This window comes from Strix aluco, chromosome 2 (genome assembly GCF_031877795.1).
Source record: "Strix aluco isolate bStrAlu1 chromosome 2, bStrAlu1.hap1, whole genome shotgun sequence".
Lineage (NCBI taxonomy): Eukaryota > Metazoa > Chordata > Aves > Strigiformes > Strigidae > Strix > Strix aluco.
Window position 1 is genome coordinate 74730962 of NC_133932.1, and position 24009 is coordinate 74754970.

Below are 24009 nucleotides of genomic sequence, written 5' to 3' on the forward strand. Positions count from 1 at the left end.
AGATGACACCTCAACTAACTCCTGATTGGCTTACATCCCTAGTTACACATTTCAAACACTGCAATTGTTATGAAGCGTTATGCTCAGAACATGCCTACAGAGTTAGAGTAGCTCCATGATTATGCAGCTGTTGAAGAAGGTTGGTTGGACTTTTATTACTGTCAGTCTTCGATGAACCAAGTCTTAGGTCCAGATACAAATACTTAGATATTAAATATACATACTTCATATAATATCAATGATTTAAAAAAAATATTCACTGAGAAAAAGGCATATCACTATGGATACACAGCTTGCAGATCAGCGTCTCAAGTTGTGATCAAAACTTATATTCACCACTTTGTGTTCAAGAGCTTTTGTTTAGGACCTAAATGGACTACGCAATGTGAACTAAACATGCAAATGAACATTCCTTTTCCCTTCTTCCATGCAGAAAGAAGTATTCCAAATATTAAAAAAAGTGTTAAGTGGATATACACAAAGTCATAAAATATCCTCTGACATTGATAATGAATGCCATTTTAAAATTCCCATGTTGATTATGATTTGGCAATTTTACTTTCTAAAACTAAATCACTTGGGAATGAAAATAGATACTGTTTTAAAATTAATTTGATTATCATATATCCACACACTAATCCCGATTACTCAAGCTGTGCCGTTTTTCATACCCAAATTACATAACTTTCAACAGCATACTGTTCAGTATTGTTCATTTTCCAAGGATATGATTAACATCTGAACCTATGGAAAAGAGAAGTATTTTAGTTAATAACTATACTTATGTATACAACTTACCCAGCCTTTCTGTATAGGTACAATATGAAAACCCTTTCCATTTATTTAATTTCTCATTGTACAGGGTTTCCTCTCCATTCTTTCAATTAAACTTTTTTTTCCCCTTTTCAAAGGAGTCCTTGCAGCAGCAGCAGTTTTAATGACTTATTCTTCAAAGTTTTAGAAAAGATACTTCCCTTTCTGCCTGTTCCATGTTCCTGCCATGCCTTCCTCACAGCTGTTCTGCTGGTCTCCCAGACACCTCATCTCCCCTACCTCTGCAGCTTAGCAGCTCAGAACTCCATAGCGCTGCTAAAAGAGAAACAAAGCAGCTGACAGAAAATGCACAAGCAAAACAAGCAACTTGGCATTAGGTGTAAAAAAAAAAAAAGTGATTAAGTATACAACTTCTACACCTGCATAGCTTCAGTGATCTAGGTAACATGAATCACAGCACTGACTCATACTTTAAAAAAAAACCCAACCAACCAAACACCAAACCCTGTATACATTGTTTCTGACCTTGTAATAAACTCAGGCTGAAATAGCTACTCTGAAAGAACCAACACAGATTTAAACGACTTTTTTTTCCCCTTCCAAAAATTTAGCTCTTCTGTGCTACTCCTGCCCTCTTACTATTGTGAGCCAGACAACAGTAAATTATATACCAAACACCTTACACTATTATGCTCTTGCTTTCTTTCTTTGCTTACCCTCCAGAGTTCTTCCATTTTAGACCTATTACAAAGATCTTACATCCAGCTGTGCCACACTAACACAAACCAAAGTAATCCACCTTTAATCTCCCAAAGTTTCCTCTTGACCCAGCTAATGACAAAAGTGGTGGTCTAAGTGAAAGCAGGTATGATATGGAGATTATCAGAACACGGTATCTCCACAGGGCTACCCCCAAATGCCTACAGGTTGAGAGATTTCATGTGACGATAGCAGCCAAGGCAAAGAAGGGTGAGGTGCTTTAATTATGCTATCATTTGGTTGTCAAATAAGGTGTTTTCCAACTCTAAGGCAACTGTTTTAAGAAGCAAATTATGCATTTTAATATACTGATATATATTAAAATGGAAAAAAAATAATGCAAAACCACGAGTGCATGGAAATGAAGTATGGCTACCAAACTATGAATAATACATGGCATTTACATGTGATTAAAAACTAAAAAGTTCTAATATTATTTAATCCAGAAAAAAAATACACAAATTTAATGAAACACTGAAAATTTTGAAAGGGATCTGACATGAGAATTTACCATTTTCTTTTGCAATTAACTGAAAACAAGAAATGAAATTATTTAATGAAACAAGGTTCTTAAATTTAGTATTAAAACTTCCTTTGGTACTGTAATTCTATCAATTGTAATTACATCTCAAAGAAAAAAATCCTAAGTATTAATATTTTATTACTATTAAGCTAGGAAAAATAAAGAGATAGGATAAAAAAAACCTACCAAACATCAAAGTGAAAAAGAAATCATAGATAGGAATGTTGTTCTACCAATTTGTCAGCTCTCAGGAATTTATTTTTATAAGAGGAATACAAGCTTTTTCCAAAAGTACCAGAATTTAGTCCTCAAAAATAACAAAGTAAATTGAGTAATGACCTTAACCTAGTATAGGTATTAAAAGCTCGTGCTCTTATTAATTCAGAAGTTTAAAAAAAACTGAGACGGAGCAATACAATAATGGATTTGGGAAAAATATTTAATTATACCATATTACATAATTTCTTAATTCCACACAATCTATCATCATGAATTGTTCTTGTAAAATATTGTATACTGCATTTTATAGCTCTGATGAATCAGTATTACCAAATAGAAACAGAATTCTGCAATTCAAATTGATACTTCTTCAGACAGCCAAGGTGCTAAATATAGGTCCTGTTAATAGTGATTTACCAAGGAGAAAACTCATGGTGAATAATTTAAAAACTAATTTATACTTATGACTGTAAAACAATTAGTGATGTCCCTTTTTTTTTTTTTGTTCTACATTCTAGGTCAGGTTTGGTACATCCTATATGAAATGTAGTATTAATAAAATCATGACAGAACTTTTAACTAGAACCTGTTGCATCATATGAATTTAAAAGCTCCAGTATTCAATTGTAGCCCAGTTGCTGTAGAAATTATGCCAGCTGGAAACTCACCTACCCGGTCTGCAGCTAAGAAGATCTGATTGTCAACTTCCTTCTTTACCTTCCTTGCATGAACTTCCCCAAGGCTAGAGACAAACAAGGGTGCTCAGGGTCTGTGACTCTTGAACTCCTGCCATGCAGGTTTCGCAATTACTCTGCTGTTACTTGCAAAGTGGTCTGTCAGAAAGATGCTTTATTTATTTTTGGTACTAATCAGAGTAAGTCTGAATTTCAACATAAGAAAGTTGTCCTTCAAGAAAAATAAGCCAGACAAAAGACTTCGATGAAAAGACCTTTAGTTGAAGTTGGATTTTGTCCAGTGACTAAAGGAATGTTTTGCAAAACATACTTAAACGTACTAAAAATGTAGAGATATTTTTTAAAAAGCACAAATTGTGAAAGACATAAAGGAGCTGATTACCACTGGAAGAGCAGGCTTAACAATCTATAGTTTGCGCCAATTCACCTAGAATCAGGAATAACATCAATTGCAAATTTTGTTATGGCAGAAAAGACTAACAATTACATGGCAGAACTGGGATAAAAACCTTGTACAGAGATGCCTACTGTTAGTTCATACTTTCTGCATGACCTGAAGCTGCTTCCTTTGCCAACATGCCCATTTGTTAACAAAGGACAATAACATGTACAGGTAAACTCTCCCTACTGTCAAAACAGCCATTCACTGTGCCACCTTAGAGAGCAGTACAAGGAAATAGATCCCAGTGACTCTGTGGTTCAACAGAGGACTCAGAAAAAAAAAGTGCTCACAATTTATTGGGGGCTTTAATTGTTTTTCATAACTTCTTAATCTTCAGTGGTACATACCCTCTGCCCCCTATGTCAAAACAAAACACAAACAAGAAGAATCAAAGCTTGAAAAAATTAAAGAAAAATACGGCAATTCCTCCTCTGTGGAGCAGGGCGGCACCGGAGGCGGGGCCGCTCGCGCAGGCCGCAGCTCCCCGGGCAGCACACCGCAGGGAAACGGGCCGAGGGGACCCCACGGACAGAGCGTTCGCGCGGGGCGCGCACTAGGGAAACACCCACAGGTGGCACTGCAGCCCCGGCCTGGCCCTTACACGCCTCCCGAGGCGGCCTCCCAGGCTGGATGGGCCTCCAAAAGCCCAAAGCCCCCCACGCCTTCCCCTCCTAAGCCGCCCCCCCACACCCACAACTCCTCGGGCTCTTCAGGAGGCTGCCCTCACCGCGGCCGGGCCCAAGCACGACCGGCCCCGCTGCACTAACGGCAAACGGACCTACGGCGCGGCAAGTACAGCGCCGCTGCGAGGGACGCCGGCGGGCGGAGCAGCTCGCGGCCCACCCCCGAAAGCCCGACCCGGGCGCCCTTAACCGCCCCGGTCCCAAGCAACCTCCCCGACACGCCGCGACGCCCAAGCGCCCGCCGCGCGCATGCGCAGAGCGAAGAGCTGCCTGCCGGGGTTTCCTCCTCGAGCAGCGCTGGCCATTGGCTGCCGAACATTACCGAGCGCTTTCGTGCTCCTCCGGCGCGACGCCGAAGGCGGCGGAGCAAACGGCTGGAGCGCGGCGCAGTGCATTGTGGGGCGGAAGAAGAGAGTCACCGCTCTGCTAGGGCCGCCATCTTGCCTGCGTCCGGACTTGCTCCCGCTTTCGGGGCCTGCTCCTTCTCCTCGCAGCGCAAAGCGGTGGAAAGAGAGAGGACAAGGGGCCCGCCCGGGCGGTGCTGATGCGTGCAGAGCCTCCTCGCACTTCTCTCGGGCGCCGCTAGCGAAGGGGGCGGGGGTGGTCGGGCGGTCGCCGGCGCGGCCTCCTCTTCTGCCGGGATGGGCCGGTCCCGCAGCCGGAGCTCGTCCCGCTCCAAGCACACCAAGAGCTCCAAGCACAACAAGAAGAACCGGAGCCGATCGCGGTCCCGCTCCCGGGAGAAGGAGCGGGCGCGGAAGCGCTCCAAGTCCCGGGAGAGTAAGCGGAACCGGCGCCGGGAGTCTCGCTCCCGCTCCCGCTCCAACACGGCCCCCTCCTCCCGCCGCGACCGGGAACGGGAGCGCGATCGCGCCTCCTCCCCGCCCGACCGCATCGACATTTTCGGGCGCACGGTGAGCAAGCGCAGCAGCCTGGACGAGAAGCAGAAGCGGGAGGAGGAAGAGAAAAAAGCGGAGTTCGAGCGGCAGCGGAAAATGTGAGCTCCGGGGCCGGGCTGGGGGCGGCAGGGCGGGGGGTGAGGGGAACGGGGAGGAAGGGCGCCCTGGTGCCTTTCTCTCCGCGTCTTCCTCCTCCAGACAAGGGCTGCCTGCGTCTGGGTTAAAGGCGTTTAGGCCCTCGCTGAGGCCTAACCTCTGCCTGTTTTCCCGCCATCCTTCCCTTTCCTAAAGCCTCGCTGCCTCGGGGGGGGTTAGAGGCCGCCCCCGCGGAGTGCGGGCCTCCTGCGCGCTGCCTCCCCGTCCGCCGGCGCTGCTCGCTCCCCATCTGCCGCGACTCCCCAGCTCTGCGCGGAAACTTCCCTCTGCGGCGGCCTCCGCGCCGAGGAGGCTTTGTGCAGCGCTGCCACACCGCCCGCCCCTCCCCTTTGTTGCGTGGAGCTTGTTAGGCGTCGAGCGGAGGCATCGGGAGTTGCTCGGCTTTTAAGGAATGCTATGCAACGACTGTATTAATGCTGAGGGGTTTTTATATTTTCCTGCCGAATGGGACAGTGAGAGATCCGGTGACCTGTTTCATTTGAAACCTTTCTCAGTTTTCATTGTGGGGGATGTGGTTATTTATAAAGTCTATAGAGATAGATAAATTCTATCTTCATGAACATTCAATGTGCATTAAGATGTTTAACAATATTGTTAAGTTATGAGAGAGACCTTTGTGCAACAGAGATAACAATGGTTTTAACAGTTGTGGTAAAGTGATTCTTGTTCTTTGAATGTTACCCTTGCTCACTGGAGCACTGAATCCAGAAATAGCACTTGTTTGGACATGTGAAGCCAAGTAGTTCTGTTAGTTCCAAGGTGGAGCTTTGAGTTTTATTTCAGCGTTATTCTAATGAAATACTAACTGTACTTCAGAAGGCTTGATCACCTGAGTTGTCATTGTCATTTTTGTTTGTCAATAATCTTCACTAGCTTCAGAATTTGACAAGATGTCATCGTAAACACCATAACATAAACATCACGTGAAAATGTTGAAGGCTTTTTGAGTCACTGATCCTAATTTTGTGGTTTATAGTTTTATTCAGTGCCTACATTAATAAAAATATTCTGTGCATATCTGCTATTAGTGGGGAATTGGAATGTGCTTAACAATTTCAGAATACAGTGAATAGTTTATCCTAGTATTCTGGAGCTGGTTTAGTTCATAAGTAAGTTTTCTATATAAGCGTTGAAATTTTAAAATACTCATGACCTATAGGAGGAATATGACATTTGAGTGATATTGGCAACAGAAAAGTCAACTTTCGAGGGAGAAATAATATTGGAAACGATTGGGTATAGAATTTTGATGCTTCTGGAATACACTTTAAATTTCAAAAAGAAAAAACAATAAAATTTAATAGAGTAGAAAACTATGGTATTTGAGTAAATCGTCTGTACATTTTATATATGTTAGTGTATACTCATGTTCATGGAAGAAGTAAGTACTTTCTTGCTGACTGAATTAACTAGTAGACAGTTCATAAAGTGATTTTCTTGTGTCCAAATCTTAATACATAGCCTAGCTTCTGCTTTTTCTTGTAGTGCTAGTTTTCTATGACGGTCTTGCAAATATGACGGGTTTTTTTTCTCAGAAATCTTCTGAAATGTAATCAGTTTCTTTTCTGCAGATCTTATAAAATTAATCTTTAGGAAGTAAATAAGAGCATACTAAAACTACTTTTACATTAATGACTTATCTGTTACTCAGTAGGTCAGGATGATAAATTTACACCTGTATATAAAAAACTGTAAGTTCATGTGATTTAAAAAAAATTAATAGTTGGTATAAAGTACAGAATAGATCATTGAGATTTCTATCTGGTTATAATTTATTTTCTTGATAAACTCGAAGTCATTATATATATTATTATATATTTGTAATATTGTCATTGCCTATGAATGTGAAAAGATATATTTGCTTGGTGTAATTAAATTTTAATGGAATTTGTTGGAGTGAGAAAAATGAAACCTGTGCAGGCCCAGTGCTTAATTTGAGTATGTCATCAATTGCTGAGGGTATTTGAAAACTTACTTCAGACATGAGTGTCGGGATTTTTTGTAGCTACGGTACTATATTCAATTAGTTAACTTTTATTCTGGATTTCCCTGATGTTAAACATAAAGCTAAAATGGTTGAATAAAACGCAGGAATATGAGCTTTCTGAAAAATTATTTCTGTAGAATAGCCTCTTATCTATGCTAAGCTGTATCAGTACAGGACAGTGAGAGTACTTGCTGCTGAATAAATACTCATAAGAGGGAAGAAAAACCTTTGCAAATAAAAGAGTATTTAGTATCTAAAGGATGTTTAAAAATTTGTCCAGAAAGGATAGTAGGTAGTGGGTTGGCAGAGACACACTAACAGAATGGGGTTGATGTGTTTTTCTGGATGGTGATGGTGGTCTAGGTAAAATCGCCTCAGGATATTTTGTGTTGCTTTAGGAAAAGTGAATGTTGGCCTAATGTGCCACCAGATAAGCTTGCTATCTCTTGAGGAACATAATATAAATAGAATTTGTCTTCTGGGGCTGAATGTTTTAAGTTGAGGGTTCCAAAACTTTTGCTGAAGGAGATAGACTATGCACTTGTTTCAGTACACTTTTGAAGAGAAGGTACATGAACAAGGGAAATCAGAATTCACCTTGGTATTTCACATGTTTATCTAGATCAGTAATCCATACTTCATTATTTCCTATTGCATGTTTGCAAATTGTACACTGGGAAATCTAAAAGTTAGTAAATCCTGTAACGTTTTTTTTAATGAATTCTTATGTCACTCAATATAAAGAAGATAGGATAATGCAAACATTATGAAAATGACAGGATATTAGGATATTACAACAATAGTAGTTACTCTAAATCATGGACTTCTGGTGCTGACAGGCCAGAAGATGAATTTACAAGATTGCTATTACTTTATGGATTACTTAAAATGAAAGTTCGATTTCAAGGTTAAAAAGACCAACCTTCTCCCCAAAACCCATAATAATTTTAAATAGTACTATATGAAACATACCTATACAGTATTCACTTTTATTGGTCTTTGGATATCTACTTGCCATATTGTCCTTGTGATTACTACCTGGAAGACTATTTTTTTTTTCTTCATTTGGTAATAAACCTGAGAATTGATCTGATCTTTTTGTATCCTTTTTAATGGAAAGTTAAAACAGTGTTCAGGCTAAATGATAATGCTGCTGTTAAACAAAAATAAAGACAAGAAGACATTTGAAAATACTTGTGAAATTCAGAACATGGAAAACTGGAAAGTTTGCTAGGATTTATTTAGCACTTGGTGTATTTTATTTTGGATAATTAAGGTAGTAACAGAGTGCTGCAATAAAGAAGTTAAGGAGAGCTGAGATATTTGAAGTTGGATAAGGTAAATGATTGGATAACTAGATTACAGATACAATACCTGGAATTCTTGTTAAAATATTCAGATCACAAATTCTGTTGCTTCTGTGTTCTGTTTTAGTTATTAGACATGTTTGGTGCCTCTGAGGTGCTGTTTTTAAAACAAGATTTTACAGGATATTATTGCTACATATGGCTTAAAATTGAGACCATTTAATTCCTGAAGGGTGAGGAATGGCCGAAGTTGGGTGGGCTCTTTTTTTTTATTCTCCCCTAAAAATGATCAAGATGTAGTATGATAAGCTGTTGTCTTAAACTTAGGTCTCTTGAGATAAGATGGAGAGATGCTAAATATAGTATGGTCTGAATGGGTTCCATGTGATAGGAACACTGATTGCCTGAATATTTGCTTTCCTTAAATGTAGGGCAAAACATTATTTAAATATATGATCTGTGTGTATAAGGTATAAAACTGGTTAAAAGTGATTCAGTAAGTGGCTGATGCTGTGTTTTTGAAAGTTTCTTTCAGTGCAACTATTCTTTACTGATTAAAAAGGTAATCCTCATGTTTGCATTTTGTAGTCGTCAACAAGAAATTGAAGAGAAACTCATAGAGGAAGAAACTGCTCGAAGAGTGGAAGAGCTTGTGGCTAAACGTGTGGAAGAAGAGTTGGAGAAAAGGAAGGATGAGATTGAGCGAGAGGTTCTCCGCAGGGTGGAGGAGGCTAAGCGCATCATGGAAAAACAGTTGCTCGAAGAACTCGAGCGACAGCGACAAGCTGAACTTGCAGCACAAAAAGCCAGAGAGGTAACGCTCGGTCGTTTGGAAAGTAGAGACAGTCCATGGCAAAACTTTCAGTGTCGGTTTGTGCTTCCTGTTCGGTTCAGAAAGAGATGGAATACAGCAAATCTAATTCCCTTCTCGTATAAACTTGCATTGCTACGAAACTTAATTTCTAGCCTATTCAGAGGAGCTCACTGATACTTAAACAGTTATTCTCCTAAAACCTGAACAAGGATACTTGATTTTTAATGGAACTGACCTACATATTTCAGAATTGTTTGAAACTTTTGCCATGGCTGCAGGATTTATCAGCGGTCCTTTCATTTTTGGGGAAGGGTATTGAAAATCTGTAATTATGTATCCTTCATTTGTTTCATTTTGTTTACCTAGACTGTAAGAGGCTGTTGCCTTCAGTCAGGCAAAAAGCAGGGTCCAGCAGCGAGCTGCAGTACCTGTCTTTAACAAATAGGTTTCTTACTCTTCATTTAAAATGAACAGTTTCCTTGAGCATACATTGGACTAATTCTGGGACTTCGAGCATAAACCCATCCACGTCTTCACGAAGGATCTATGTCCAAATCATTATATCCATTTTTAATAACTACTAACAACTCCTTTTTTTTCCCTAGAAGTTATAAAAGAGCAGGTTGCCCTTGTCTGAAGTCAAGCTGAACATGTGACTTGGGTTTTGGTTTTTTTGTTTGGTTTTTTTGGTTTTTTTAATCAGCAGCTGGAGCAGAAGCTGAAAATGTCTTTCTGTGAGACAGTAATTTGCTACTAAAGGCTTTGATGCCTGCCTGCACCAATCATTCCAGGATCCAGAAATTTCAAGACAAACTTTAAACTGTAAAGGAAATTTGTGCTAAATAGTCCTAGGTCTCAAATGCCTTTTTCACTCTGTACCTCCTACACAGTTTATTTTAAATTGATATTTTGATTGGCTCACAAAAGGAAAGACAGTAGCAGTGAATTTTTCCCCTTCATACTAAATGTGACTTGTCTGTCACATCATAGCTTTAAATTAAAACAAAAAACAAACCCTCGAACGCTGAATTACAACAAATATTAAAAATATTAAACCTGTTTGCAAATTCTAACCTTACTATGAAAGAATTTAGGTTGAATTTAGATGTCTGTAGTCAGAAAGTGCTTCATGTATAGAGGTTTTCATTTGATCAGATGGATTTTTTTTTTTAACGTATTTTTGCTATTGTCACGTGATGAGGAGAAGTCCCATCAATTCTTTTTAAGACAGAATAAACTTCCATGCCTGGAGTGAAGAGTGCTAGCTAGTAGCTGGTTACTAGTCATAGTAAGAAGTTTTCTCTTCGTATGCTTGCTTTGTTCGTATTAACTTTTTTTTCTTACACAGACACAAACCTCTGGCTAACTTTAAATCTTCCAAATACTAAAATAATTCGGATATATATTACGTGAACTGAAACACCTCAAAAACTTTCACGCAGTCTTCATATTTATGAGTTGCATAACAGAGTTGCATACAATTCACCAAGAAAACAACAGTTGCAAGGCTTTATTTCCTGATTTTGCCTTCCCTGGACTCCTGAATTCCAAGTTCAGACTGCAAATGACAGTTTCAGCTGTCTTAAAATTGTCAAAATATTGAATGTTAAGTCCATTCTCCCCATGAAAGAAGCCCATAGCTCCATGAAGTATGGATTACCATTTGTATTTTTCACTAACAGTAAATGTATTTTTCTTATTAATTGTTTGCCTTAGGAATGATTTACATATTTTTGTTCCTTCTTATCATAAACATCTGCATTCCTCAGCTCAGCCTTCCTTGTATGTTGTTTCTTTATAAATGGTTGAGCTGCTGATGCAGGTATTGCCAAGCTAACAGTACAAATCATTTTAAAGAGGAAGCTGGCGCGTATGGCAGCCGAGGAGCACACTCTGCAGGACACTGGACAAGACAGTAAATATTCAACTTTTAATGCTGATTAAAGGAGTATAGGTAAAGAATACGTAGGTATACTTAATTGGTGAGACAAACTATTCACTTTATTTATATTTTCTATATTACTTTTTAATTTGGTAAATACTATCCAGTTTTTGTAGTTGTCCTTGTTGATTTGTGTGATATTAAAATTCTAGTAATAAATTGTCAGGATTCTATGATTAGGGAGGGTTTAGTTGGTTGCTCTTTGGACTGGGCGGGATGATTTAAATTGAGTACTAGAAACCAGTTTTAGTGGCTGCACAATTTACCGTTGTGAGACAAAATAGGTGGCTGTAAAGCTGCCACTTTAAGTCAGTTCACAGAAGAATTCTGAGAAAGATTAGTGAACACGCAGAAATGAATATTTTACTTTACTAACATCTTGCCCTGTCCTCCCGTTTAGGAAGAAGAGCGTGCAAAGCGTGAGGAGCTAGAGCGAATACTAGAAGAGAATAATCGAAAAATTGCAGAAGCACAAGCTAAACTGGTATGTGAAGAATTAGTTAACTGTTCTGTAGGGGAATACAGGTCCCTCTGCCTGATTTGCAACACAGTTAAACAAATCAACCCTTTAATTGCTGGTTACTGTTGCTCTCCTTCCCTTGAGCCTAAGAGACCAGATCCTTAGCAGTAACACTAGTCTGAAAAAAATAGTTCAGGTGCAATTAATTTAGAGGAAGACAGCTGCCTTCAGAATTCAAAAAGTACATTTTTAACCATATCTCACAAGGAAGGTTGATGTAAGATTGCAGACATGTTCAGCTTCTAGAACAGAAGTGACTAATTCTGTTTTGTTGAGCAGGACAAGTACAAACTGGATTTGAGACGAGTACAGTGTTGATGTAGAAGTGCTGAAAGGGACTTTCAGCATAAGCTTAAGCTGTCTAAGTTATGGAAGTCTAGCTTATGTTGGCCTATGTAAGCAGGTGCCTGCCTTATGAGAACAATATGATTTAGCTGATTCTAATAAATTAATGATGATAAGCCAAACTAAGCTACTTCTAAATTTTGATTGAACTCGTGTCAGTTTCAATTACCCAAGTAATAACAGCTTTTTCGGGTAAAGATGATGCTTCTTAAAACTGTTTGTTTGAATTGCATCTGCTTTAGATCTTTCTGCTTTACCCTTTTCCCAACCTCATATGGTGAAAATGGGACAAATAGAAAATTTAAGGTGTTAACTGACATAATAAACAAAATAAGCACCTTTGGAAGAGCTCTGGGAACCAATAAGTCCGTGGATTGACTTGTTACAAATCAAGTAAAGAAGGTTTTGAATTAGGGGGGTTTAGATGGGTTTTGGGGTGGGGAAACCTCTGTTTGAAAGTCTGTTACTTCCTTACATTGTGTCTTCATCTGACACGTGACAGGTGTCAGGAATTTCTCTACATGTACACTGACTTAATTATAATATGTTGTTATCAAAGCAATGATGAAAAACATTGCATGTAAACACTCAAGATTTCAATAGATTAGCTGTAAAGTTTTCAGTGTTTCTTCTAAACTCAGTTCCAATAACCATATTTATAAATAGCTTCACTGAAACCAACTATGGCATCTAGCTCAGGTAGAACTGCTTACATACCTGTGCAGGATTGGACCTGTTTGGAAGTTAATACGGACTTGTAAATTGCTTTTATGACTACAAAATACACTGGCCTAAATTCTACCATTTTCATATGTAGGCTGAAGAACAATTGAAAATTGTTGAAGAACAAAGAAAGATTCATGAGGAGAGGATGAAACTAGAACAAGAGAGACAACGTCAGCAAAAGGAAGAGCAAAAAATTATCCTGGGCAAAGGAAAGTCTAGGCCAAAACTGTCCTTCTCACTAAAAAGCCAGGATTAAATTGCAACTCTGAACTCTTAAAAGAAAAAAGAAATAAAAAACCTAACAAAAAAGGAAAACAAAAAAAACTTTGTATGGTAGCTTCATGTTGAAGTGTTTTTTTTTCTCTCAATTTTTTTTTTTGTCTTTTTTGAAAGTCTGGAAAGTTAGCTTGTTCTAATAGGGGCTGTGCTCTGCAATTCTTAATTTTTTTTTTTTTTTTTAAAACTTCCATTAAGTTAAACCCTATCAGATCATGGTTGCCTTTTAGAGGGTAATCTGTTCTCATCAATTTTGTTTCTGTATTAGTGGTCTGAAGCAGATCGGGTCACTTTATGAATTCTGGATGATCGGATAAGGTTTTACTGACCTTCTCATCAGAGTTTGACTCTGATAATTGATAGAACTTTATACTGGGTATTGCTGACTTTTAATTTTTTTTTTTTTTTAAAGTCAGTAAATACATGAGTAAATTGCCATAGTATTACTGGACCTCTGTGGTTTATTGTCAAATCAGTGTCCTATGATACTGTCCCATTGTTGCGCTTGATGTTCCTGATACAGGTAAGGAAATAGTTTGTCATTTCTGCTATGAATACATAGAGAGAGTTCAGTATTGTCTCTGTTAGATTTGTTTTTATTACATTGACAGCATTCAACCAGCGTTTCCCATTGTGTAAATAAACCAATTTGCTGAATAAAGTCAAAGTCTTAAATTCATATGTTTAAGTAAATTTTTTTAGTACACTTCTATAAACAGCTATAAGAGTGACAATTCACATTATTAAATTCAAGACTATAGTGGTATTTTTTTTAATTTTGCTTTAAACTATTGTGGCTTCTCCTACTTATAATGCAAAATTACACACGGTAAAAGATCCCTGCAGTTGTGAATGTTTTCGATGGCTGCTGCTGTTTTCATGAATGTTGGTTTTTATTCTGACAGAGACTTATTTCAGCTGTAGTATCATGTTTAAACAGCTGTTTGGCTTACTGCACCCAGACCAATACTTTGCTATCTAATCCCCTTCAGTTCACCTCATAATATAGTATATTGTGTAAGTTAAGGTCATTACCATATAATGAATCTGATGGATCCTAAAGGATTTAAAAATGGAAGGTTTTTTCCCGAAGGACTGGACCGGCTAGCATACTTGGAAGTGAAAAACAGAAAGTGAGATTCTGTCTAAATATATTGTTTTAACCAGAAAGCAACTGTTACTCATATACAGATCTTGAATGTTATCCATTTATATATACAGGTTTTATTTTGAAAAATGAAACTACAGACTAAAAACTATATATAAAAGTCCCCTTTTTGTATATAATTCTTCTACCAAAACCTGGATTGCTATAGCTTGTCCAGTTCTAAAACTTTCTTTTTCCTGTCAGTGTGCAACATCTGTAGTAATCATAAAATGAAAGATACCAGTAGTTGCCTGAGCATTTGAATGTCACTGGACAAAGTTGGAAGTAATTCCTAATATTCCCAAAGGAATTTGTTTCGGTAGATTTGGCAAACTAAATGTGAGAGCAAGTTGAGTGTGCCACTGAAAGCAGTATTCAATGTGCTTTGTATGAAACCTGGACTTGGGGGCAGACTGATGTGTATCGCTTTGTCCAGTATGTCAAAAATGTGAAGACAGTAAGATACCTACACTATTACTGTACTTAAATTTGTCTATATATTGTATTACAAAAGAAGGTTGAAGGTTGCTTAATGCATAAAAACAAAAGCTGAAGCCAAATAAATCATGTACATGACCTGTTGGCAGGAGCAGGCTGTATTTAAAGCTCAACTGATTACCTGTATTTCTAAACCAGAAAACATCCCCTGTTCCCTTATGAGAAACAAGCTATTAAAAGTCAATACTCAAAACAGACCTATGCATTTTTGTTTCCTCTCCTCTTCTAAAAGCAAGAAGCTAAGTTGTCATACACGCAGCTGCGGTATCAAGCATTTTGTTCTGCATCACTGATTTGCTGCTGAATAGTAGCATTTGTTCTTTACACTTCACATTGCATAGCTTGGACTTTGAGAGGTTATTTTCAATTGTACCTTTAGGACTACTGTGTGGACAAAATGTCTCATCACAATTAGATGACATTCCACACCTTCCTACCTGTGTTTCCTTCTCCCTGCCCTCAAAAAAGGAAAAGGAGCTACAAATTGCTGGTTTTTTTGTTGGGACAGAAGTTCAGTTGGTAGAAACCACTATCTTTACTGTCCTAACCTATTCTGTATTTATTAGCTTTTTGTAGACCCAATGTGGGTGGGCATCACATTTGAGTTATTCTGGGGTTTTCTTTCTTTTTAAAATCACTGTAGGACTTCAGGGTTACTGTTAATTTCTAGGAAAATAGAGGTGCACACAGTTTGGGAGATGGGTAAATTGCCGATTATAAGAACTTGATAGCAGTCTAATGCAAAATAGGTTAGAATGTAGACATTTAGATAGTGATTAAGCTGAGTATGAGCTGGGGGGGTAGGGTCTTTATGAGGATATTAACCGACCTAGAGAAATTCCTGTTAGAAATTGTCTTGGGTGTTTAATCTCTATTTCATTACAGTTTGAAGTTTGAACTTCAAAGTTTGGTTAGGCAATTTTTGGTTCTGTTTTTTTGTGGATTTTTTTTTTTCCTTCCCCCCCCCTCCCCAGGGAGGCAGGTAGGCACTTCTTGTTGCCACCTACCTTGAGCAGTATTCATTTCCCTTATATGACAACAGAAGAGATGTTAGTTTTCCCAACCCCTGTTCGTAAATGTCCTGAAGAATTATTTTAATACCAAACAGTGCATCTATCCAGCAGAGGCAGGAGAGAGTGGAAGGCCTTACAGCGTTACCCTAGCAGTGTGCTATTACTTTGGAGATTTGTTAAACTGCCCTCTGAACTTCCCATGTTCATTATCATCATTTTTCCAAGCACAAGTGGAAAGCTGACTGCTGTGAATTGTACTGGAGAGTTGGTGTCCTTGAAGCTTAGCAAAGCAGAGACAATTAGGTTGGCGAGATGTCTAAGCTGCCAAGTAACTGCTTACATACGTATAGACAGATATGTCAGTATTATCTTACTAAAGTATCAATACTTCATCCGCTCCTATCTTGTCTTGGAAAAGAAGGATCTATCTTCATTGTCTCTCCTTTTCTCTTAAGGTTTGTGCCACCTTGTACACCTCACCCTATTTGCCCTCGTTGACTTGAAGATCATAAACCCCTCTTTCTGATGCTATTAATGTGCCCTCTTAACAATTGTTTTGAGTTTCTGTGCCATTTTTTGCATGTACACCAAATACAAAGGTGTTGATTGTGATTCACTCTTCACTGCATGAAGTGTCTCGTTAAATGTTTTCAGAGTATTTGGGGATGTGTTGTCCCTTTGGCAAGCAGGAAGAAAATAATTAGCTCCGTTATTGCAGTGCAAGTTCAGATGAAGTTCAAGTTGATAAACACTTTCAGTTTGCATTGCAGAGGTGATTTATTTCAGACAAGAACTGTGGAGCTGCCTGTGTGCCCAAGGCTCATTCCGAGGCAGGAGGATATGGTTGAAATGCCTGGGCTGGTACGGTTTTGAACTGACAGACCAGTCCTGCTGGAGCTGAACCACGACTGTCACGCACCTCTTCCATTTTCATGCCAGTACCATCAAATGCATGCATTCCAGGGTTATCCCCCTCTTCCCATCCCACTGTTTTATTGGCCAACTGAAGAGCGCTGAGCTTCTCTTGACGTTTCCATACTGAACATCCTAATGCTTCCCATCATCTTCCCTGGGCTGACACATAGAACCAAGGGCTGTGCTGGCTCAGAGGTCAGCTCTGCACAAGGGGACATAAACCCCTATAAAAGGCTGGTCATGTAGCGGAAGGTGGATCCTGGGTCTTGTTTCCCACCCCATATATCTTACCACAGACCACAAAATAATGCAAGAATTTTTGTTTTCACAGAGTGATACTGAGAATCAGTATAAAAATAAGTCAAAGAGAGAATTAAAATGTATGGTTAGGATGTATCAATGTCTTTTTTTATTTTTATTGCAAGTCTGATTGAATTCTATGGCTGTATTTAGGAGGAGTCAAGCTCATTTTCTAAGAAGCTATGGTTAACCAAAATTGTGGTTATGAAACAGACATGGAGAAGACAAATTAGCATCTAGATATATACTCTACCGTAAGTGCGGAAAATGCATTGTTATGGTGTGAATGATATTTTAGGAGCTGTTTCAAGTATCCAGCACACCTGGGTTTTTGTACAACCGATAAACAATTTAAATCAGTAAGCATCGATCATGCGATCATTTGTCTTTATTAAATGTAACAGTAATTGTATCTATTGAGTTATCTCTTTTCGACTTTCAAACTTGGTAAATTTTCAAGTAGTGATGAACGATGGTGAGCTTTTCCACATAATAAAAAACTTCATGTCCCATGTATTCTCATTGCTGATGCTTAGGTTGATGTTTAGAAGAGAATCAGGGGTGATGGGCCCAATCCTGATCCCATTCAGATTGGCTGCCGTTTTGTTAGAGACTTCGTAGGATCAGAGCCAGTATCTGCGTAATTATCGCCCCCATGACTGTCAGGAAGAAGCTGAAAGGGGTAATTCAGCAATAAAGGCGATTTTTGCTGTAAGGCTGACAGAGGTACAGAAAATAAAGGTTTAAGCGGTGCAAATGGCAGAGTCCCGGTCTTTCCCTGAAGGCAGAGAGAAAGGCAGGTCTCACCTGCTCGCTGGACCCGCTCATCCATCCATCCATCCATCCATCCATCCATCCATCCATCCATCCGCCCACCCACCCCCGCCTGCCAAGCCGGGCCGCCCGGGTACGGGGGGACGGCGGCGCCGCTCCCACGGCCGCGACAGGATTTCCTCCCCCCAGAAGCCTGTCCCCCGCGAGTTTGCCTGCCAGGAAACCGCCTTCCCCGAGAAACCCGAAATATCTGCCGGGACCTCCTCCTGAAATAGCCCGCGGAGAAGCCGCCTCTGCGGCCGAAGCCGATTGCTAACTTCCTAACACCCGTGAGCTTTTTTCGCTTTTAAACCCCCGTCCCCAACCCGAACTCTCACGTTTCCTCCGTGTCCGAGGCGATCCCTGCCGCTCCTCGGAAGCGAGACGGGAAAGTTGGCGGCCGGTGCAGCGGGAGGCGGGAGGACGGGGAGGGAACGCGGCCGCACCGCGACTGCCAAGGGGCTCCGCGCCGCCGCCGCCCCGCCGAGCGCCGCCCGACCCCGATCCCGGCCCCGGCCCCGGCCCCGGCCCCGGCCCCGGCCCCGGTTCCCGCCTCCCGGCCCGGCCCCGCAACTGTTAACTCCGCCGAAAGCGCCCCCCGCCCCGACTCCAGTCGCGGGGATCGGCCCCTCGGGCAAAAAGGGTCACCCGAATGGAGTAGCCACCGAGAGCCCCCATTTATTTGGACGTCTAAACCTTTGTTACTTGGGTTATCTGAGAGAGAAATTCTCGTTTTCCTCTAGGTTCTTACTTAAAAGTGATTTTAACAACGCGGATTTTTATGCACCTACACTGTCCGTCAATAGGATGCTGCAGAGTAGAGTAAAACAGCTGTATTTACGTAAAATGATTAGCCGCTGGACAATAGAAGTCGACTGATATATTTAGCTACAGGAGGATATTTTCAGACAATACCAGGGCTCTTCATTTCCTCTGGTTTACTTAAAGCAAGGACACGAAGAGTTAGAGGTCACAGTTTACTCACAGCTTTTACAAAACACCGCTCGTAACCTTTTGCTTCAAAACAAACAGAAGAAGCAGCATCACAAAATTGAGGTAAACCTATTTTACACGTCTCTGTTGCGATAAGCATTTATCAGGCTCAGTGTTTACATTGGCTCACGACTGGATACACACCACACATTTGTTTAAAAGTTTAATAATTAAGTACTTTCCTCCCCTCGCTGGCAAAGCTCTCCTTTGATGCCCCTCGATGAGCATAGATACCCAATCTCTGTCTCCCACTTGAGTGCTAAGTTTCCGTCCTGGGAATCGGATCCTTTTCCACCAAATTGCGTCGCCGGATCTGCAATTCCTTCCTCGCTGCAAATTAAATTTAATTAAGCAGTTTACTTAAAACGTATTCGATGTTTTGTGTGAAAAGCAAACTGATTTCCTTGTTTCCTTGAGTGGTAGGTTTCATTAGACAACTACCAAACACAATTAACACAAAATCTATGGGGCATCGAGCGCGCCTCAAAACTCTTTCTCCCCTCCATTGCGAGCGAGAGGAGCGGTCTCTGCCAGGCAGGGCGGCGGAGGCTGAAACACCACTTTAGTTAAAAAGGGAGGGGGAAACGATCGTTTTCTTCCAAATTGATCAGGGAAATAAATTTCAGTGCCAGTCGTTTTCCTTATAAGGGCTTCTTCGCGTTCGTCTAAAAGCCGAACGAGCGCCAGCACTAACCCGATTTTTAAGTAAATGTCCATATTTCTTCGAGAATAAAATTATGCGAAATTGGCTCTTTATTGCTGTCTTTTGTAGCATGTGCTTTGCATGCCTTAGCTAAAAGGTCGGGAAAAGACAGAAAGAGAGCCGTAATTTCCTGGGATTTAATTTTTAATCCTGTCTGCAGATACTATTGTGGCAAGAAATCCCTACTGGAAGAAATTCGGGAACCCCCTCCGCTTTACAGGAGCGACTGTGACATGGTGCAAGCGGGGTTTAGCCACGGTGCAGCTCTCGGCGCCGGCCCTTCGTCTGTGCCGCCTCCCCGGCCCGGGGCTGCCACCCGGGGCCGCGGTACCGGCGGCCTCTTTGGCGGGGGAACTGCGTGGGCGCCGGGCAGGGCAGGACGCGCGGGAGCCGCGGAGGGGGGGATGCAGCCGAGGGGACCCCTTCCCCGCCCCCCGCGGCCGAGGGCCGCCGCTGGCCGCTAGTGGGAGCTGTGGGCCCGTGGAAGAGCCGCGCCAGCCGCCGAGAGCCAGGCCACGGAGCGCGGCCGCGGGGGCACCCCCGGGAGCCGCAGCGCCCCCCGCACCCCCTCCGCGGGCTCTCCGGAGCCGCTGGGGAAGCATCTCCAGCGCTGCCCGTAGGTAGCTCGCCCTGGCCAACAGAACGAAATAAAAGGGCCAGGTGCCGGCGAGATACGAGGGGTCTGAAGAAGACCTGGATCCGAAAATCCCGCCGCCCCCCTCCCCAAAAGTGCGGAAGGGAAGGAAGAGGCGCTAAGCGATGGCGAGGGACCCGCACCCAGCCTCAGCGCCCCTCTGAACGGGCTCCGCGTGTCCAACTCCTCTTTATTTCGGAATGCCCTGTGGCTAATTGTCGCGCAACCAGATAAACTTTGAAAACTCCCGAGGCCCCGTGGGGACAGTCAGGACCGAGCGTGGGAGAGCCCCCCTCCCCCCCCCCCCCCCGGCGGGGCACCCGCAGAAAGTTGCGCGGGGAGCTCCGCGCTAGCGGAGGTGGCCGCTGCCGCGGAGCGCCAGCAGTCCTGCTCTCCCGGGCAAGGGGGGGGTGCGCCCCGCAACAGCGGGGAAGGTGCGGGGGAGTCCTGGCGCTGCTGCCCGCTCTTTAAACAGCAGCGTAGTTGAAAGACGCTCCATTTGAGCAAAGACTTTTTTCGGTGTTTATTTTTTTTTCCCCGATTTCGCCCCGCATGGGCCAGTCGCGCCTCTCGCACAGCCCCGGCGTGACTGAGAGCGAGCGTGCTCTCCCCTCACCCCGGGTGGCGGGGCGCGGGGGGTGTTACCTGCCGGCCCTGCGCGGTTGGGCTGGGCTCGGCTGGGCTCGGCTTGGCTCGGCTCGGCTCGGCTCGGCGCGGCCCCGCCCGCCGCGGCGGCGGCGGCGGTAAGTGACACGCGCGGCGCCCAACCAGCGCGGCGGCCCGGCGGCGGCCCTATGAGCGGCGGCGGCGGGGCGGCGGGGCCGCGCTTATATGGCTACGGCGGCGCGCTGCCGCCGGCCGCGCTCTTGCGCCGGGGACTCGCCGCGGCGGCGGCAGCAGCAGCAGCAGCAGCGGAGCGGCGGCGGCAGCAGCAGCAGCATCGCGGGTTGAAGGCAGCGCGGTGGGAACGGCGGTGGCTGGCGCCGCTCCTTCTTCCTGCTCCTCCGCGCTGAGCTCCGCGGCGGCGCAAGTCCCACGCCCGGCTTTCCTCCTCCTGCCGCCGCCGCGGCGCGCACTGCGGATCTCGCAAGGGGAGAGCGAGGGACGTTTTGACGCTGCGACCCCCCCCCCCCCGGCCACCTGTGTTTGTTATTATTATTTTATTTTTGTTCTTTAATTATTATTTTTCGCCCCCTCTTTCCTTCCCTGCTTCGCTCCGGGGTCTTTGCCGGCGACAAGGACAGCAGTGCCCCCCGGGGAAGCCGGAACCCTGCGGATGCGCCTCCCCGGGACCGGGAGAGCTGACTCTCGGAGTGGATTTATTGACTCGCGGTTGCTTCCGAGCTGCCCGAAACAGCCCGGGCTGGTGCCTGTGCGGATTGCAAACTGCAGGGAGCAGTGAGAGACACACAGGAGAAGCCTCCTGCTGAGGCTGTGTCCCTTTCCCCCAACCCTTTTATTTTTCCCACCACCATTTCTTTTCTTTCATCCTTTTTTTAAAAAAAACTCCTTTTCACGCGAGCCTGAGACACTGAACGTGTATGGCGCACTGGATCCAAATGGGAGTTGGCAGTTTGAGTGGCATCTTGCAAGGCAGCCGGGAGACCCCCAGTAAGAGGAAGGACTGAGGCGTTGCATTTTCGTGTTATTGCTGTTGTTACTTCGGAGGTAGCTTGGATCTTATCTCGCAGGAGAATTTCCTACGTGCGAGTGGCATACATGACTCAGTAGATCTGCTTCCAGCTCTCGCCAAGTGCATCGTCGACCCTTCGCGAGTGATTTTTTTTAATTATTTTTTTTTTTGTTCTTTCTTCCCTATCAATCGTCCCGGCTGTTGGGATACGGGCACCCACCCTGCTGCCGCCGCTCAGGTGCGGGAGAGCCGCCCGGCGGAGTTGGCGCGGCTCCGGGGAGGGACACGGTGCCGCCTGCGACCATGGCAGCGCGGAGGCGAGACGCCTCCGCCTGGAAGTACTGCTGGGGACTCGTGATGGTTTTATGCAGAACTGCACTGGCGAGGTCCATCGTTTTGGACCCCATATATTGGAATTCCTCCAACCCCAAGTAAGTTTCCATCCCGCTCCCGCCCGCCGCCTCCCCCGGGGGCCGGCGCTGCCCTCCGCGGCGGTGCGCGGAGGGGGGGGGGGGGCGGGACAGACGGTACTGCGACCGCGGGGAACCACGGGGACGGGGCGGAGGACACTGCCGCCGGGTCCTTCGGGCTGGGCTGGCAGCAGGATCTGGCCCTCCCCCGGGGCGGGTGGTCCGTGTCTCGGCGGAGCTGCCCCGGCGCCGCCGCTTGCCCCCGGCGGGAGGGACCCGGGAGGCGGGGGGGGGGGGGAGGCCGCGGCGGGACGGGACAGCGGAGCGGGGTCGGGATCGGGATCCTGATCGGGATTGGGGCGGCGGCAGCAGGCTGGAACCTGCGGGTGGGGTCCGGGCTCCGCTCCCGCCGAGCCGCCGCCTCCCCTGGGTCGGAGGAGCGGCGGGGCCGGGCCGCGCTGGGCTGCCAGGAAAGGGTGATACTCTTCAACTTCTCCGTCTGCAGATGCAAACTCATCCCATTGACTCCAGCGAAGTTACATCTGCTTATAACAGGGCTAAATTTGGTTGTGGAGTTGATGGTATCAAGGCACATGTCAGTGAGTAATGAACTAAGCATTACCCATCACACAACCATTTAGTGTCATTCTTCATTAACAAACCCAGGCAAAAAAGTACATAAGTTCCCAGGACTTCCACTATCAAGCACACTCTTAAAATAGAAGCGTATCCTTTAAAAAAAACCTTCTTTACTTAAACATTCACAATTCTTGCTACTGGGAAGAGGAACTTTTTGGGAAGTGGGCCGTCTTTCTAAAGAGAAATCTGAGTCAGTGATGAAAAACTGTTTCTACTTCTGTTTCTGTCCCGTTTCTTTTTTGACATGCAAAATAAGTTGGCTTTGTTCAGTTGTGAAATCCTTTGAACTTCTGTGATTAAACCCACTATTTTGGAAAGCAAAAATCAGATAGGAAGAAATAGTCTGTAATAAGTTTAGGGAGTTTTAAACCAGAAATGGGTTAAAATAGTTTCTTTTAACTCATGCTGTATCTTCAATTATACATATTTAAAAGCAAACCATATGCGTTGCGTTAATTGAATTTGGAACTTCCCATTAAATCCAGTAAGTACACATCTTGTTTTCCCCGGGGACTTTTTAGAGGAAAGGTTAGGTGGTGATGAGACAAGAAGAATGGAGTATTTCCTGGATCAGGGATTAATTCTGTGTAGGTAGCAGAATCTCCAGGAGTTTGGTAAAGATTTCAAAGTTTGAATTAGGAGCAGAACCTCAAGTTTATCAAGTAGTCTTGCGTTACAGTCATCATCACCTACGGTTGTTCACAGTGAAGGAAAAACGCGCTGCAGATTTTTGCCGGCACTTTAAAATAATGGGCATATTCGCTATATCTCTGTAGGGTTTCTTTACAGAGAAGTTTTCTGATCTTTCTTTTTTCTTAAAGAAAAAAAAGAAACTGACAGGAATGCTGTGGACTGCTCAGTTCAGTGTTTTTATTCCTAACACTGCGTAACAAATGATAATTTTCTGTAATGCACCGGGTGGGAAGCCAGTTAAAATAAAGTTTCGGGCCAGTCTGGCTCTGCACTTTTATGATGCTACATAGCTAAAGCTTTTCTTCGGCTTCAGAAAGGTACGACGTAACAGCTGAGAATCAAGCGGTCTGGCCGGTTATAAAGCGGGCTGTATAACGCTATTTGAATTTATCGAAAGTCAAAGGCTGCGAGCCGGGGTTGCATTGCATGAGTGGGCCTGCTGTGCTGGTGGCAAACAGGCTCGGCTCAGCCTCGGAGGAGGAGGAGGAAGACTTCTGCATCCCCGGCCCTTGCTGGGTTTATGCCTACAGAGGTCACTCTTCCAATGCAGA

The 24009-nt window shown here is 43.7% G+C and overlaps 2 protein-coding genes across 3 annotated transcripts in view; both read left to right on the forward strand.

The window, feature by feature from the left end:
• The first annotated feature begins 4477 nt into the window (after positions 1 to 4477).
• Positions 4478 to 13746, forward strand: ARGLU1 (arginine and glutamate rich 1). Of its 2 annotated transcripts, none has more exons than XR_012622000.1 (4): positions 4478 to 5092; positions 9033 to 9258; positions 11116 to 11684; positions 12883 to 13746. XR_012622000.1 is itself a non-coding variant. In XM_074815334.1 (4 exons), the coding sequence occupies exons 1-4, from the start codon at positions 4737 to 4739 to the stop codon at positions 13045 to 13047; spliced, it is 831 nt and encodes a 276-aa protein (XP_074671435.1). In that variant the 5' UTR covers positions 4481 to 4736; the 3' UTR covers positions 13048 to 13746. The 2 variants fall into 2 exon arrangements, 1 of the variants encoding a protein (XP_074671435.1); XM_074815334.1 differs by having other exon boundaries at positions 4481 to 5092; positions 11601 to 11684.
• A 7236-nt stretch (positions 13747 to 20982) lies between these two features.
• EFNB2 (ephrin B2) overlaps positions 20983 to 24009 on the forward strand; it is a 45878-nt gene continuing 42851 nt past the window's right edge. Inside the window, exon 1 of the mRNA XM_074815335.1 lies at positions 20983 to 22147. Within this exon, the coding sequence (XP_074671436.1) occupies positions 22020 to 22147 (128 nt within the window). The 5' untranslated portion in view covers positions 20983 to 22019. The remainder of the gene's footprint in view (positions 22148 to 24009) is intronic.